The sequence below is a fragment of the Prosopis cineraria genome, unplaced genomic scaffold, assembly GCF_029017545.1.
Source record: "Prosopis cineraria cultivar Desert tree isolate PC_DT_omini unplaced genomic scaffold, ASM2901754v1 PC5, whole genome shotgun sequence".
In the NCBI taxonomy this organism is placed as follows: domain Eukaryota; kingdom Viridiplantae; phylum Streptophyta; class Magnoliopsida; order Fabales; family Fabaceae; genus Prosopis; species Prosopis cineraria.
Window position 1 is genome coordinate 5,978,141 of NW_026555336.1, and position 16,471 is coordinate 5,994,611.

Below are 16,471 nucleotides of genomic sequence, written 5' to 3' on the forward strand. Positions count from 1 at the left end.
TACGGAATAGTTTTAGCTGGTCTGACCCAGAAAGGCAGGAAAGCATATTAAAGCTATGAGTTGGAGAATGTATACCCTGCAGTGTATGGCGATAAGCCGGGCACTTGCATTTGAATGTGCAATGAAAGGGACAATAAGTTGTTCTGCACCAACCTGTCAACAGCTGTGTGGTATATCTACAGGGTAAAAGTACGTTTTTATCACTGAAGTATTTTAAGAAGCATTAAGTACTCTAAATTATTTGTTGGAGTAATTTTATTCTTCAAATAATTAAAATGGAACATTTTTATCTTTGCTATTAGATTCCCAACATTGTCTGTTAAAAAGTTTGTACTCCAACGTTGAGAATTTGATGTTAAAGATAAAAATACTCCGTTTTAATTATTTAAAAGGTAAAATTATTCTGATCAATAATTTAAGGTATTGGGTGCTTTTAAAATACTTTAAAAGAGAAGCACAGTCATGGACGGACATGTTACATGAGACATGTCCTTTTCCAAAATTTCAACAACATTAAATATGCCATGGATAAAAAAACAACCCATTTAGTCTCTGTGAACACTGGATTACAAGTAAACATGAGTGTTTAAAACAGAAGAATACTCAAAACTTAAAGAATTAGTTGGAGTGTGGCAGATGAAGATTCAGAGTAACCCGTAGGAAGCGGGACAAAGACAGAGAAATGCTCGGTGTCAGAGGATGAATAGGCTTGTACGATAGAGATGAGAAAGATGTTGAATTGTATAATGTTATTGTAGGTATGGGGTCACTGTGTCCTTACTTTTTATTGCCCTTACTTAACCCACCACATGGTGCCACTTATCTTCATCATCATGGTCACCACTTCTTCCTCTTTCTCCATATTCAGTTAATCACTTACCGTGTATAATGTGTAGAATAAAATATACATGTTTGTGTTATGTGTCGTCAGCCACTCATTTCTTTCTCTTTCTCTATAGTATTATCCTTTTGCTGCCTTGGATTCTTTCCGCTTTACCCTCCATTATTTGCATGTCAAGACTGAGATTCTATATTCAATTCACTCTCTTTTTCTTCTGCTCTTTTCTTAATCTCTCTCATAATAATGATAACAAGCAAAGCATTTGTTTAATGGTTTTTCTATTTTGGGAGTAGGTTTAACTGTGAGATTAACTTACTCAAGTTTGTCTTGGAGTAATTATAAAAGAGATAAAAGGATACTGTAGCTTTATAATATGAATGGCTTCATTTGCGAAGAGGCATGTTTGGTAGTTGTAATCCAAAGTCTTCAACTTTAATTTCATAGTTAACACCCGAATGCTTATTCGGATTCTGTGGATGCATGACCACAATCACAAGATGCTTCCTCCACTTAAAATTCACGCACGCTCTTTCTCAATACGTGTCAAACTCATTCTCAAGGATCGAATATTCTTGCATTTCAGTGTCGTGCCATTAAAGATGAGGGTTAGATTCTCTTAAACTTTCTCTAATATTTTCCTCCTATTTCTCTCTCTCTCAACCACTTCTTCCCCTGCTCTTCTCCAGAACCACTCACTCTGCCTCTGCCTCTGCCTCTGCCCCCCCCCCTCTCTCTCTCCGTGCTTTCTGTGTCATTCAAGTTTCTTTTTCTGTGTTCTGTCATGGCGCTTGCACGTGCCATGCTCGTGCTAGCCATGTCCTTGGCTCTGGTAGCATTCACTACAGGCCAAGCCCCTGCCTCTGCACCCACCACAATGCCGCCTTCCAGCACCATGTCGCCGCCACCTCCAAAGGCGGCTCCTGGGCCTGCCACCTCCCCTGTTTCATCTCCTCCATCATCACCAAGTTCCCCCAGCCCAGGCCCGTCCAGCAGCACCACCGCTCCCCCACCTTCACCCCCAGCTCCTTCTCCTGAGTCGCCATCACATTCATCAATGCCGGCGCCGGCACCGGCACCCGGGTCAGCTCCATCGCCCTCAATTGGACAGGCCCCCTCTACCCCTGGCAGTGACGCCTTTGTTCTTGGAACCAGCTTCTCGATGCTAGCTTTTGTGCTTGGGGTAGCTCTAGTGTGCTTGCTTGAATAAATCATTGAAAATTGTTTTAGTTTTTGATTCCATGATGTAGATTGATGAGGACATGTATTCGTGTAGCCTTTGAGTTTCCCTTTGGTTTTGTTGCTTCATGTTCATGCATGATGATACTTGGGTGCACCATTTTTAGTGATTTTGCTTTTCATCAGGAGCTTTCATTTAGAGGTCATATCCTTTTGTCACATTGTAGCTGAATAAGAGAGGGATATGGCCATTTTTAAACTGGATTCTCTAATGTTCTGACCTTTTCTCTGGTTTTTGTCAGACCTCTGTGTGCCATGTATCTAACTTTCCTAGTAATTGATTCTAGATGTTCCAGTATTCATATGGCTCGCCCAACCTTGAGCAATGTCTGTACGTACTTGTGATTAATTATTTCCAAACCAAATTCCTACGACACAATTAACTGTTGTCAGGACTAACATAAGTCACAATTTTAATTCATTTACTTGTTGTCTTGTAGTTAGCTTGGTGTAGCAATTATTTATTTTTAGAACTGACGACGATGGATGCTTTCTTTGAAAATTCAGCAAACTTTTCTGAAAGAGGTTTTGTTTATTAAAGGAAATATAAAGGCTATTCTGCTATGAATGGGGCAGGTAAGCTTACGATGAACAGAGAGAGAGGTTAGGTGTGGTAGCTGTAGCTCTATGTGAAGAAGATAGGGTTAAACTTCAAAATAGAATGGGACTGACTGGTAGTGGAAGAATAGAAAGAAGACGACATTGGTGGGGCATAGTTCACATGCTGTGAAAGAAAGTGTTGTTCACCACTGAGACCAAGAATGCTAGTTGTTTTATTTTACTCTACCATGCCCTAACCCACAAGCCTACAACTTATATAGAGCTTTTATTAAAAGCATACTTTATATATTTTAAAACTGAATGATAATGAAAAAGCCTGTTTTTTTTTTTTTTTGGTTTTGAAAGGCAACAAGGGAATTCATCCATTGAAGATGTGTTAGGCTTTAGTTTTAGTTAGTTTTAACTTGGCTTTGATCATGTCAGTTCTGTGCCTCTCTGACTCTGTGATGTATCTGCCCAAGTGAAGCATATATGTTGTTAATTTATGTAAAGCAATCAAAGGGAAGTTGCATTTCTTTTTCTTTTTTTTTGACAGAAAAAGAGACCATTTTATTGATATTACAAACAAAAAGATATTCAAAAAGCAAAAGAAAGAAAGCAAAAGAAAGCCCAGCGTACAAGCTAAAAGAAAAGCATAAAAAAAATAAAAAAGGAAAGCAGTAAACCTATTACAACCTATATCAAAAGTAAAATAAACCTAACCAATCCTGACCTTCTCTGATCTTCAACCCATTCCACGCAAGCTTCCTCCAAAATCTTCCCTTTACCACACAGATCATCAAGCAACACAGTAGATAAAGAAGTTGGTGCTGTCTCTAGCCACCCATTAGGCCACAACTTCTTTGCACAAAAGGCTGCCACCAAGTCAGCAGCTCTATTTCCTTGTCTAGCAACAAGAGAAAACGAAACCAAAGGCTTTGATCTGGCTAGCAAAGGATGACATTCACCAAAGCTTCATAATTCCAATCACATCCTGCACAGGAATCAGCATTCAACAATATAAAAAGAACTTCACAGTCAGTCTCTACACAGACTTCCCTATCAAACCTGTCACAAAGCACCAGTGCTTCCTTAACAGCTAAGCACTCAATCATGAAAGCAGATGATGCCTCCATATTCGACCCAAACCACCAAGAAAAAGAGACCATTATGGTCCCTACAAATCAGCCCAATACCAGCAATGCCAACCTCAGGAGCCTTCCATCTCTCCCCCCCCCACCCAATTATCTTCTTTTCTTCTGCAGAAACTCGCTTTCCTACACTTAGCAACCCAGCATTCCTCCACCAGTTTGGCAGCCACCACAACTACCTCCCTGGCATCCACCATCTCCAAAGGGAAGTTGCATTTCAACAGAGCTTTTTTCCACTCTCATCTTCTTAATTATTTTAAATCTCAAAGATATAACAACTATATTATAGATTTTAAGGTTGTTCCTCTCATCTAGAGAGTGTCTGCATTGTAGTTGTAGGATTTGATCAACACTTGAAAATTCATGTTTCATTAAATAAACGTAACAATAAACTAAAAGGAAATTATATGATGATACATTTTAACCGTTTTTTTCCGGTCATATAAACTTAGATTGAGGTCTAAGGCAAAGACGCATCAAAAGATAGAGTTGTGATTTTGTGTTTTTTTTTTTAATTTATTTTGTGCTTACATTTTTTGTAACTGTTCGATTAATTCGATTATCTTTATAACATCATATGAACATTTAATAGGTGAGAGGATTTGAGATACCATCCAATTTGAGTTCCAACAATGATGAATGAGATGGGGCTTAGAATTGATTCTTTTTTTCTTTTTATCAAAGTAAATAATAAATTAAGAGAATGTTCGAACCCCACTACCACCACTACCACTAACAACATTTCGTAAAATACTGAAATTAAATTGAAAATCAAATTCCACGATTCACAATTTTAAGTGATCTCTCAACTAAGTGAAGCAGAGCAATTTCCCTTTATAAATAATATTATTTATATGATATAGCTTATTAACATCTTGAATAGGTAGCTAAGGGTAATCTGAATTTGGACTTGTTAATAGCCCCCTAAACAATTTTATAGCAATTGAATCTTTTCCACACTCTCTAAAAATTCAATTGTCTCTCTAACTTCATTTGAGCTGCTTAGTTAATCTAAACTAGAGAGAGATCATTCCTTTAATCATAAAATAAAAGGGAGAATTTTAGTAAAGGACTAGGGATGTGATGCATTTTCAAATCACATTCAATAAAATCTAAAACTACACTGCAGGATCCAAAGACTAGATTAAAATTATTTTTTAAAAGGAAATAACCAAAATGCCCTTCATTTATTTAAAAAGAAAAAAAAATCACTAATCATTGTTGCCAAAGCACCAATGCCGATGACTTGAGCCTTTTTCAAGACGGCAACGAATAGACCTCCATCGCTGGAGCTACTACAATATTTGAATTACAAATTACAAATTTGAAAAACAAGTTATAGATACATCATAATGAAATTGCAAATTTAAAAGCCAAACTTGCAAATCCCTTAAAGCTATTAAACAATATTTTACTGCTGAATGACAAGGGACTTTATTGGCACTTTGAAATTGGTTATTATTAATTTGAATTAATTGATCCTTTTGAGACTTAATTATCATTCTTCTAAAAAAAAAACCTTTCATAGAAAGGTGTAATTAATAAAATTTTTCTATTTGAGTCATCTTATTGAATAAAAGTAAATATAAAATGTGATTTTAAAAGTCATTAACTAATTTATTGGAAGTGTAAATTTATTAAAAGTGAATTGGTCCCTCTATTTAGTGCTCCCTTCATCTCAAATTATAAGACACACTTTTAAATAAAATCTCACATACTAATAAATCTCATTAAATATAGTTAACAATTTTATTTTTTAAAAAATAAAAATATAAAATTTTAAAATACTTTTCATTTAATATATTAAAAAAAGAAGGGACAGAAATTAAATATAAAGAGAGAAAGGGTAATATTGAAATAAGCCTATTTAATGAAACATTAATCTTCTTAAAGTATCTTATATTTTAAAATATTGAATCTCTCCTAAAAGTTTCTTATAATTTAAGATGAAGGGAGTATTATAAAAAAAAATTTTGAAGTATATATCATTTTAAAACATAACATATTTTTAGACTTTCAAGATAAATTTAGTAAGATTCTTTTTTAACAATACCCTTAATTAGGGGTATAATTAACAAGAGTTTTAATTTGGACAACCTAATAAAGATACATGTAAAAGAATGATTATTATTTTAAATATGATTAACTAGCTTACTAGGAGGTGCTAGTTAAAAGTGCCTTATAATTCTAAACAGATGGAGTATAAAGACTTTTTTGGAGATGCAACTTTGTTATCTCAAAATATAAGATATTTTTAAAAAATATAAAGTTTCATTAATGATAACTATTTTAATATTACCCTTCATTACTTCATTCATTAAATAAATTTATTTTCCTCAATCTCTCTGCTCTTATTAATGAATGATATTTTTAAAAATTTATATAAAAATTTAAGATTATAAACTATATTTAATGAATTTCATTGATATGTATAACTTTGCCAAAAAAATATCTTATAAATGAGATTGAGGGAGTAATATTTATTTAATTTGAATTTGGATAAAAATTAAAATTCAATATTAATGATGGTTGTTAATTGATTGCTTTTAGTCATCAATGCTTCAAATGAAATACCTCCCTCTCTTCTCACCTACCTCTAACTTCCAAAAACTATGCAATAAATGTCTTCATATCACTTCACACCTCCAAAAATTAAGACTATATGAATGATGTTGATGAAACATAGGCAAGAGACAAACCCACCCACATCCCATATAGCTGGGTTAGTTAAGTTGAATGGAAGAGAGGCAAGAGACTATAAATGTGATTTGGATGTTCCTATAAATGATGTCCCAGGAGCAACGTTTCAAGATCAAAATTTTGAAACCATACTGCGACATGTATTTTTCATATTTGAAACTAGACTTGTTAATACCTAAATTTAATTAGGTAATATGCCTCAACCTCGCTTTCTATGGGAATTCAAGAAAATTAAGGATGAAACTTGATCATTTATTTCTTATTTCACATACTATTTTTGTTCAGCATTATAAAACACTTTTAATTTATTTACACTTTAATAAATTAATTAATGACATTTAAAATTATATATTTTTCATGTTTACCCTCATTTAATATGTTGTCTCAATTAAAATATCTTATTAATGACACTTCTAATTAAGGATATTTTTTTAAAAAAAATTGTATTAATTACATATAAAAATTTAAAATGTCTTAAATTTTTTAACATGATAATTTAAAAAAAAAAGTTTCTTATAATACCGAACAGAGGGGATGTGCATAGGAAAATTCTATAAAAATTCTTGAGAATTTGTTATTCCTCTAATCCTGTTTATAGGATAGAGAGAGAGAAGAAAAAAATTGATCCTATTTATAGAACACTTGTTAATTCTCAATACTCCTCTTTATATTTTTTACCCTTATTAAATGCTTTGAATAAAAATATCAATAATAAAATTTAATAACATTTATTATAGATAAAGGTAAAAATTTGTTAAATTTTAAGATAAAGTTAACAAGGTTTAAAGTTTTTCTTGATTTTGATAAAATATATTGAAAATGATTTATAAATAGGACAAAAGGGAGTAAGTTACTGTTAACCTCTAGAATTTCATATCATTTTATCACATTTTCTTTATATTTTAATTCATTTTGCCTCATTTGTATATATTTTTATTACCTAAATTAAAAAAATGTGCATTTTACTTTGGGTTTGCATTCTTAGCTTTAATTTAATATTTTCAACCTAATTTTGTGTTATTTTAATTTAAGATTTGATTAGATGCATTTTTGAAGCTTTGTTGATATTTTTGGAAGGGTTTTGGATGAAGAAATCAAGTGCAAAAAGGATAAATTTTATTAATTGTGAAAACAGTTTAAAAATGTTAAAGTTGTCAGAAAGTTGAGACTTTCATTCATGACTTTCACCGTTGTCAGAAAAATGCTACATTTTATTTATCAAAAATTGATTGGCTAGGACATATATATGTTGAGAGCTCAACCCAGAACATATTCTTCAAACTTTTAGACACATTTGGAGTTTGGGTGTGCTAGGGTTTGGGCATTGGAAGTGCTTGAAGCAAGAGAATAGAGTTTTGAAGACATTTGGAGTTCCTTTTTCTTGGTTTTTCTATTCCTCTTCCCTTTCCTTCTTGTAATCTTGTAATGGCTATGAATATCTTTCGTATTTGTAGTTTTTTTATGTTTATGAGTAGCTAAACTCTTTACTCTAGGATTATTTTAAACCCTTATATGGATTATCATTAAGTTTTTCCTCTCCTTTTGTGATTAATGATATATATATATATATATATGTTTATTTTACTTGTTCCTTAATGCTTTCAAGTGATTGACTACCATTTAGATGTTGGTTCACTTAATTGATGCTTGAAAGGGCTAGATTGAGTGTAAAATTTAGGTAAAATAGTGCAAGAACTTGATATTTACATATTGAATAGATGGTTTTGCTAATAAGATAGAAATATAATTGCTAGCCTTGCATAGCCACATTAGGGTTGGTATTTAAAATTGAGTTTTATTAATTGTAATAAGAGATTGCGCAATTAATTTAACTAAACGCTTATTTATGACTTGAGAGAGCTTATCCAAGTATTTTTAAAACTCTAAATTAGCACTTATTTTCATTAAAAGTATTTATAAAATGAGGTAATTTTGGTGTTATGAAATGCAAGGGGGATAAATAATCCTAACTCCCAATTTATATCTAAAGTGTGTGAATCAATTGCTTTTCTTTATTTTTTTAGTGTTAACTTAGTTTTGAAATTATTTTCATCTAATTATGTTTGGCTCAACTTAGTTGAACTCACTTAGTCTTTTATTTGATCATTATTTTTGAACAAATCCTCAAGAGAATAATACTTTACTTATTTTATATTATTTATTATGACCCGTACACTTATGATGAGCAATAGTTACACAAACAGTATAGAAGTGAATAAGAAGTGAATAAGAGCCTGCTCTATTTTTTAGGATCCATAGAAATCTAAGAAAGCATGATCAAAATTATACAAGAATAGCTCCTGCTGAACGGGAAACCACGCTTTTTATCTGTTAAATTAAATGGAAGACAAGGTTAAAGAACACAAATAAGCAGAATGAAATGATCTAAATCCTTGTACAATTAATTAAAACATCCAAATTAAGCCTTATAACTACTGATGTAACTGTTTCCAACAGGAAGCGAAACCATAATCAAAGCAGAGACACCTTCTTTTGGAAATGGAACAGCCACGACATGTGCCTCATCATCGCAAACCGAACAATGAATCCAACGAGAAACAAGCACGGCCTCATTCCCTTCCTCAAACTCTACCTCGTACCCTCCAAACTCATCCCACGTTGTCCTTACCACCTCATATTCCTTCTTTTTCATCACCCTGCCTGCAGATCTCTGCACACTTTTACTCTTACAGCAACTTCCCACCTCTCTGATAACCTCACCAGATTTCATCACCATCAACGAGAAGCTCTCAATCATTATCTTCCTGTCAAGCTTTTGCTCTGCCTTCTCCACGAAAATCATGCCCAGTTCCTTCCACATGTCGTCGTCGTCCTCCTCGAAACCTGCGTCCTGGGACGAAGCGACCTTGAATATGACATTTACGACCTGGTGCTTTGTTGGGGTGCGAGTGATTATTTCGGTGGGAGGAGACTCAAAGTTCTTAAGACGAGGATGGTAAAATATGGGTGTGACAGTTTTAGTGTCTTCTTCTTCGTTCTGGGCTTTTAGGTTATTAATATTGTTCTTGTGTATGTCCGACCATTTCTTGAGGAAATTCTCAACGACCAGAAACTCTGTCAGGAGGAAGCTGCAACTTATTCCAATGGAGTATCCTCCACATTCGAAGTTTGTCACCTGAAAATAAATGATAAAATGACTTGAACTAGTCACGATATGAATTTAGATTTATACATATACATACTTGCCTGAACATAAAAGAGAGGAGAGAAATCAGGTGTGTGTTCATCCACGTCCTTCCAGAACACAAGATCAGCTTCAACCTCAACGAAATCCTCTCGATTCAGTCCAAGAAGATGAGACATGGTCATGGGGATTCGAGCCTCCACCATTCGAATGCCTGAGTCATTGGACACAATCTCCAGTACTGCTCCGCCGTCGTCAGGGTCTTCCCTTCGCCGGAGCCGGCCTGCGACCAGGGGGTAGTCCGACAGAGCCATGGCCAGTGACTCGACGGCCCAACCAGCCAGAAACGCCTCATGATGATGGTCGTCGTCCTTGGTAGACTTGGGGAAGTAAAGAACTATGTGGTAACAGCCAGAAATAGCTTTTGCGTTGTGGGTCGCCAGAACTTGACGAACCTGTCGTGGTTCAGTCACCTTTAATGGTGACACAGTTAACACAGCTTCAATCTGCGACTTTGCCTCTCCCATTCCCATATTTTTTCTTGAGAGAGAGAGAGAGAGAGAGAGAGAGAGAGCTTCTATGTTCCAGGGTCTCGTTTCTTTGCTGGAGGGTGAAATATAACGGAAAATTTTACCGCGGCTTTCACTGCGCGTACAGTTAAACGGTTGAACTTACCACCAACAGATTTTTACCAACAAATATTGGTAAACATGTGATCAAAATTCAAATATCATTATGAGTGATTCTGAAATTATTTTTTGAACTTAGAATTATAGGTATGAGTTTTGTTAAGTTTAGATGTTCAACTTACTTTTTTTTTTCTTTTGAAAAACATAACTTTTAGACTTCTGAACTCTTTCGATTTAATTTCTAAATTTTAATCCAGAATAACTCTTACTCCTATAATTTCTTAATTATAAACAATTTAATTTGTGTAGTTTCTTGACTTGGAAGAATTTAATCTCTGTAATTCCTTAACTAAATAAACCATTAAATTGTATTGAGTCAAATTCCAATGACTAAATCAAAATTAAAAGAAATTTTAAAGATTAAAAGTTATATTATCTCTTTTTTTAATAAAAAACATTCTTATGACCTTAATTACCAGGTTAAACCACTGAATAATATAGATCTTACAAATAATTGTGCTTTTTTTTTTCCATGCCGCACGATTTTTAATGTACGAATTTGTCGAAGTTTTATTATATTATTGGTAAGTGATTGGGCATACAACTTAATTGAACTTTTACAGAAAGCATGGGACTCACATTCTAAAATGTTATATAAATAAAATTAATATGTAATTTAAACTCTGAATTATAGATTTAAGGACGGTTTGAATCCTAAATTTTTAAAATAAATATTTTGAATCTTAAACAATTAAAATTAAGGCAATTTCACCCCATTGTTAACTTAAAAAATGTTCATTAAAGTGGGACCTAATGTGCGATTTTTCTCGAATGAGGGTAAGAGAGAGAGGGAGAATAAAATTTGATAAAAAATTACACATTAAGCCCTAATTTTAAAAAAATTAATGAATGTTTGTTGAAACTTAATGGTAAAGTGAAATTATCCTAACTTTAATTGTTTAAATTTTAAAATCTACCTTTTTAAGAGTTTAAAGTTTAAATTACCTCTAAACCTATAGTTTAAAATTTAAATTGCATATTAATCCTATATAAAAACCTAATTTTTGGGCAAAAATATAATAACCCTAATTTCCTATTCTAGATCTCTACAAATAAATTGTACTCCTTCTGTCTCAAATTATAAAATACTTTTAGATAAAATTTTACATATCAATAAACCTCATTAAATACACTTAACAACTTTATCTTTTCAAAATAAAAATATAAACTTTTTAAAATATCCATCATTTAATATATTAAAAAGAGAAGTGATAGATAGAAAGTGTAATATTAAAATTTTAACATTTAATAAAACCTTAATTTATTTAAAATATTTCATATTTTATAATAAAAAAATTTTTAAAAGCGCTTGTAATTTAAAATAAAGGGAGTATTTGGTTTTGGGCAAAGCAAAACATAATTCTAATTAAATTTAATGATCATTAATGTCATGTAAGAGTGACGTGGCTGCACGGTTTCGGTAGGCTGATCTACCTGGCTTCTGCATCGGCGGAAAATGGGAGGAGAAAGCGTGGGTGTAAGTATGCTCAATTTGGTAAACTGACTAATCCGTTCAAACTTCAGCCTCAGCAGTCAATATGTTCATTTGATCATTTCTTACAAGAAACTGTTTATTCTTTTCTTTTACATTTTTGCCAAAATAACTTAAATATATTATTTTTCTTAAAAAAAAAATAGGTGAGTCCTGAAACTCTCAAGGCCAGCGCAGGACAATATACATTCCACTTCCAAGAGCGCTAACAAAGTATCCATGAACAATGTTTCTTTATGTTGGTAACATACTTTGAAGTTACAATTTTGCAAGCTACTGTAAATTAGATATTTATTAACTGAAACAACTTTTATTGGAAAACTTAAATATGTCGTTATTGCTAATAATAGAGTAACAATTACAATTAATTTATAATAACTGAGTGGGGTCCTGGCAAATCGAGGTATTTGATTTTGCACAATTTAAATGTTTCTTTTCTAGCATTCTATTGTGTGTGCGTATATATAATTATATATAACAGTTAGGTGTTAAATGCAAGCAACTCTGTAAGTGAGCATTCGAATATTAATTTGTTATATTATGATAGTTGTCAAACTCTTAAGTTGATTCTTTAAGTTTAATGTTTTTACATTTTTAATTTATAAAATTTTATCAACTCATTTATAAATTTAAACTAAATATAAATTTAGTTAAACTCGCGAGTTTACCTTCAAATTTATCATTTTTATGTTTTTAATTTATAAAATTATATCAATTAATTCATAAACTGAGGCTAAATAATATAAGTTTAGTTAAATTTGTTAAGCTCGTTAGTTCTTTTTTTAGTTGGGCAAGGTAAATGTATATTGTGAAGAATGTAACTCATAAAAGTTATAAGATCTGATTCAAATAAAAAAACTTAAAATAAAAAAATTAATACTAATAAAAATGAAAATAAAAAATATCAAAAATAAGTTTCTCTATTTTAAAATTTATATATTTTATATATGATAATTTATCAATGTATATGAATTTAATTTTAATAATTTATATTTTAAATATATTTGAATTAAATCATAATCATATTTTAATAGTTATTTATTAATAAAAGTAAATTCTTATGAGTTTATAATTTGAGTATGTGATATAAATGTACATTTCAGTTATGAGTTTAACTCATTTTGCTAAACTTAAACATGTTAATATATCTATGGTAACATTGTTATCATCACAGTGTTGGATTTATACTATTTAGTTGATCAACAAAATATATCTATAATATATAAATTTGATTTAGAAAGTTTAGAATTTATATTATTTATTACTTTTTAAAATATAAATATAAATATTATCCTATATTGTATAATTTAGATAGGTTTAGATCATTTTAAAATGATTTTAAAAAAATACTTCCTTCATTTAAAAATATAAGGCATTTTTAACCGAATCTCACCCCTCAATAAAGTAATTACTTACTTTCCAACGAATCATATCTTTTTATATTTACCCCTATTAAATACTCTATAACAAATAGAAAGTCATTATCAATAGGAACATTTAAAAAAAAAATATAATGATTACACCTAAAAAGACTAAAAATGTCTTACATTTTTTAACATTCAACTCTTCAAAAAATGTCTTACATTTTTAAATGGATAGAGTAACTATTTCCTTCTTTTAATTATATTATTTATACTTTTAGAATGTACATACAATTTTTTTTGTAAATTTTCTTATAATCTTTCTTCTTTTAGTTTCTATTTTTTATAATTTATGTTAATCTAAAATAACATATGTTAATATTTAAAAATACAAAATCATATTTTTAAAATCCAGTGCCGAATGAAGATGTTTTGGGATTGAAGGCAAGGTTATTTGAAACATAATCTATTGTAATTTATCTATTTTTATATCACTTTTCTATTTGTTTTGAGTTGCAAAATCATATATTAAAATTTGGTGATCAAGTAATTTTAATATTTTATTTTCAATAGACAACATAGCTAATTCATTTAATCTAATAGATAACATAGTTGATTTAAAAAAAAGATTTGATCAATTTTAATTTTAAAAATTTCTTTCTATGGTAGCAATTGGTACTAGGATTGTCGATAATATTTTAGTATAGTTCAATATTTTCATTAGAGTATTAATTTCTTCAGTTAACATTTCTCTTGATACATAAAAATAAATCAAAACCATCACTATCATAATAATCATTAAAACTTAGAATGATTTTTAAGATTGATACAAAAAATTTCAATTCAACCTCATTCAGAATAAATTGATTGATATTGAAAAATCAGAATAATAGGTGTAGTAAAATGCTGGAAAAATATCAACAAAGACTCCTTAACCCAGATTTATTTTGAACCAAAGCCCCTAAATTTTTAAAACATTACTGCAATCCAGGGGTCCTGACTTGATATTAAAATTCTGAGAGAAATAATAAAACTATCCCTCATTTAAATTGATATAAGAAGTGCCTTAATTATTTTATTCATTGCCCCACTTTACTTATTTATTTACTTACAGAATGTTATTTATGACCATACTTTCACATGATTTCATTACAAATATTTAAATTATTTTAAGATAACTTATTTGTTTCTATATTATATGCTGTTCATTTATTTATAAAATATTATTCGTTGTCCTATTTCATTTGTTCGTTATTAAACTTTCATTTGATTTCATTCTAAAAAAATGAACAAATGAAGTATGACAATTCTAATATTAATATAAATGAGGGGCAATTTTGTCATTTTTTTCATATATTTAATATCAAATCAAGACATATGAACTGTTGTAATATTTTAAAAATTTAAGGGTTTTGATTCAAAATAAATCTGATCAGGGATCTTTATTGCTATTTTTTCTATAAAATTACATATTCAACAGATTAATTTTTATGAGTTTGACATGTTAATTGATCTTAAAGAGGTTTCAACTACACTGACTTACATTGAGGCTTCCAAATGGGGCTTGAAATGTGGTAGGCAAACCAATGGGAGTTTCGAGCGCCTCACTTTTTCTGATGGGTGTGTCCCTTACTGATTGTTCAAATCTGATATAATTTCATTTTTTTATATTTTTAATAAATTATTATCTTAAAAAATGTACATTTTAAAATAAAGATAATCTTATAATGGTTACTCTATCAAAAATATTTTTATATAAAAAACTAAAAGTTAAAAATTTTAAATTTAAATAATTTAAAATATATTTTAGATGATCTAGATCTCACTAAAATGACGAGCAAGCTAAACTTAAAGTTTGTTTGACAACTTATTTTGATACTCTCTCTTTTTAAAAATATAAGATATTTTTAATCAAATCTCATCTCTTAATAAAATAGTTATCTACTTTTAAACTAATCATATATTTTTATATTTACTTCTATTAAACATCCTACAATAAATATAAAGTCATTTATCAATAAGGATACTTTTAAAAAAAGTAATGATTACACCTTAGAAGAGTAAAAATATCCTATATTTTTAAACATCCAACTGTTCAAAAAATGTCTTACATTTTGAACAGAGGGAGTAACAGTTTTTTTGTTATTCAAAATAAAAAAATATATGTTTGATAATATGTTTTTCAAAAAGTGTTTAAAAAAAACAAAATATTATTCTAAAAAATAAAAAATAAAAATATTTTTTACATGTTATAGGATTATTTTGGAGAACAACAAAAAATGCAAAAAAAAAATATTTTTATTTTTTTTTAAAACATGTTCTATAAAATACTAATTCTCAAAATAATAAAAAAATAATTTCAAACAAGCCATTGACCTCTAAACAAACTGGTGTGAGAAAAGTTGAAAGCAAAACTAAGGTCTCATCTCATTACTCAAAAAGAATATAATAGAATATATTAACAAAAATTAAAATAAAAATGAGCTAAATCATGCTTTCTCTATGATAAGTATGATAAAAATTATTAATATATACTATAAATATAAAAGTAATTATAATTTTTAAAAATATTATGAATTATGATTTTTAAATTTACAAACTAAATTACCTCATCCCTTATAAATATATTTACCTATCTCTTTTAATTATTTTATTTTTATTTTTTAATCCATTTCTTTTTATATTTTACGGAAAACAAACGGTACCTACGCCTTATATAAAGTTGGGTGTAGCCAGGCCAGGTGAATTGAAGGCGGTTTGGTGCAGTCGAGTAAATTTTGATCGGTTTTAGCCAACAAAATTTAGTAAAGCAACACGTAGCCAAGAACTGACACCAGAGTAATGTAGTAAGGTTTGGCATTAATATCCATTGAATGAAATTGAGCGGTTACTTTCTTAAAACGTGTTTTGCACCTGCAGGAAGAGCTGTACAAAAATCATTCGGAACTGTCTAATCCTAATAGACTTGAAATGATCCAATCCAATTCCATCCTTACAAATACTAATCCTTCATAATTAAAGAAATTAAAAAAATCAAACTATTTTTTTGAATTAAACTAAACAAAAAAATGGACATCTGAACTACTTAATCCAATCTAATCTTATTAATTTATTTAATATAATTATAATTTATTTATTTTTGACAAATGCTTTAAGTATAATTAATAATAAGAAAATGATTGTGTGAAAATCTGTTGAATTTGTTTGTAAATTATTGTTATAATGTAGTGTTGTTGAAATTTGTTGAGTGTTGTTTTTATTGAAGTTATAAATTTAAATTATTTGAACAATATTTTTTCTTCTTGTTGAAAATTAT

At 29.9% G+C, this 16,471-nt stretch overlaps 2 protein-coding genes across 2 annotated transcripts; one reads left to right on the forward strand and one right to left on the reverse strand.

Moving 5' to 3' along the window:
- Positions 1–1,500: 1,500 nt before the first annotated feature.
- LOC129311985 (classical arabinogalactan protein 9-like) lies at positions 1,501–2,375 on the forward strand. Its single transcript, XM_054954520.1, has one exon. It carries the CDS (start codon positions 1,623–1,625, stop codon positions 2,046–2,048), a length of 426 nt encoding a protein of 141 aa, XP_054810495.1. The 5' UTR covers positions 1,501–1,622; the 3' UTR covers positions 2,049–2,375.
- Positions 2,376–8,772: 6,397 nt separating this feature from the next.
- On the reverse strand, positions 8,773–10,184 carry LOC129312188 (uncharacterized). The gene is made up of 2 exons (XM_054954817.1): positions 9,676–10,184; positions 8,773–9,604 (listed from the first exon to the last, which is right to left on the reverse strand). Exons 1-2 carry the CDS (start codon positions 10,144–10,146, stop codon positions 8,888–8,890), a joined length of 1,188 nt encoding a protein of 395 aa, XP_054810792.1. The 5' UTR covers positions 10,147–10,184; the 3' UTR covers positions 8,773–8,887.
- Positions 10,185–16,471: the final 6,287 nt, after the last annotated feature.

Coding starts and splice junctions, on each gene's coding strand:
- LOC129311985 (XM_054954520.1), top strand. CDS start 1,623: ATGGCGCTTGCACGTGCCATGCTCGTGCTAGCCATGTCCTTGGCTCTG.
- LOC129312188 (XM_054954817.1), bottom strand. CDS start 10,146: ATGGGAATGGGAGAGGCAAAGTCGCAGATTGAAGCTGTGTTAACTGTG. Junction 9,605..9,675: donor CTCCTCTCTTTTATGTTCAG/GCAAGTATGTAT, acceptor ATTTATTTTCAG/GTGACAAACTTCGAATGTGG.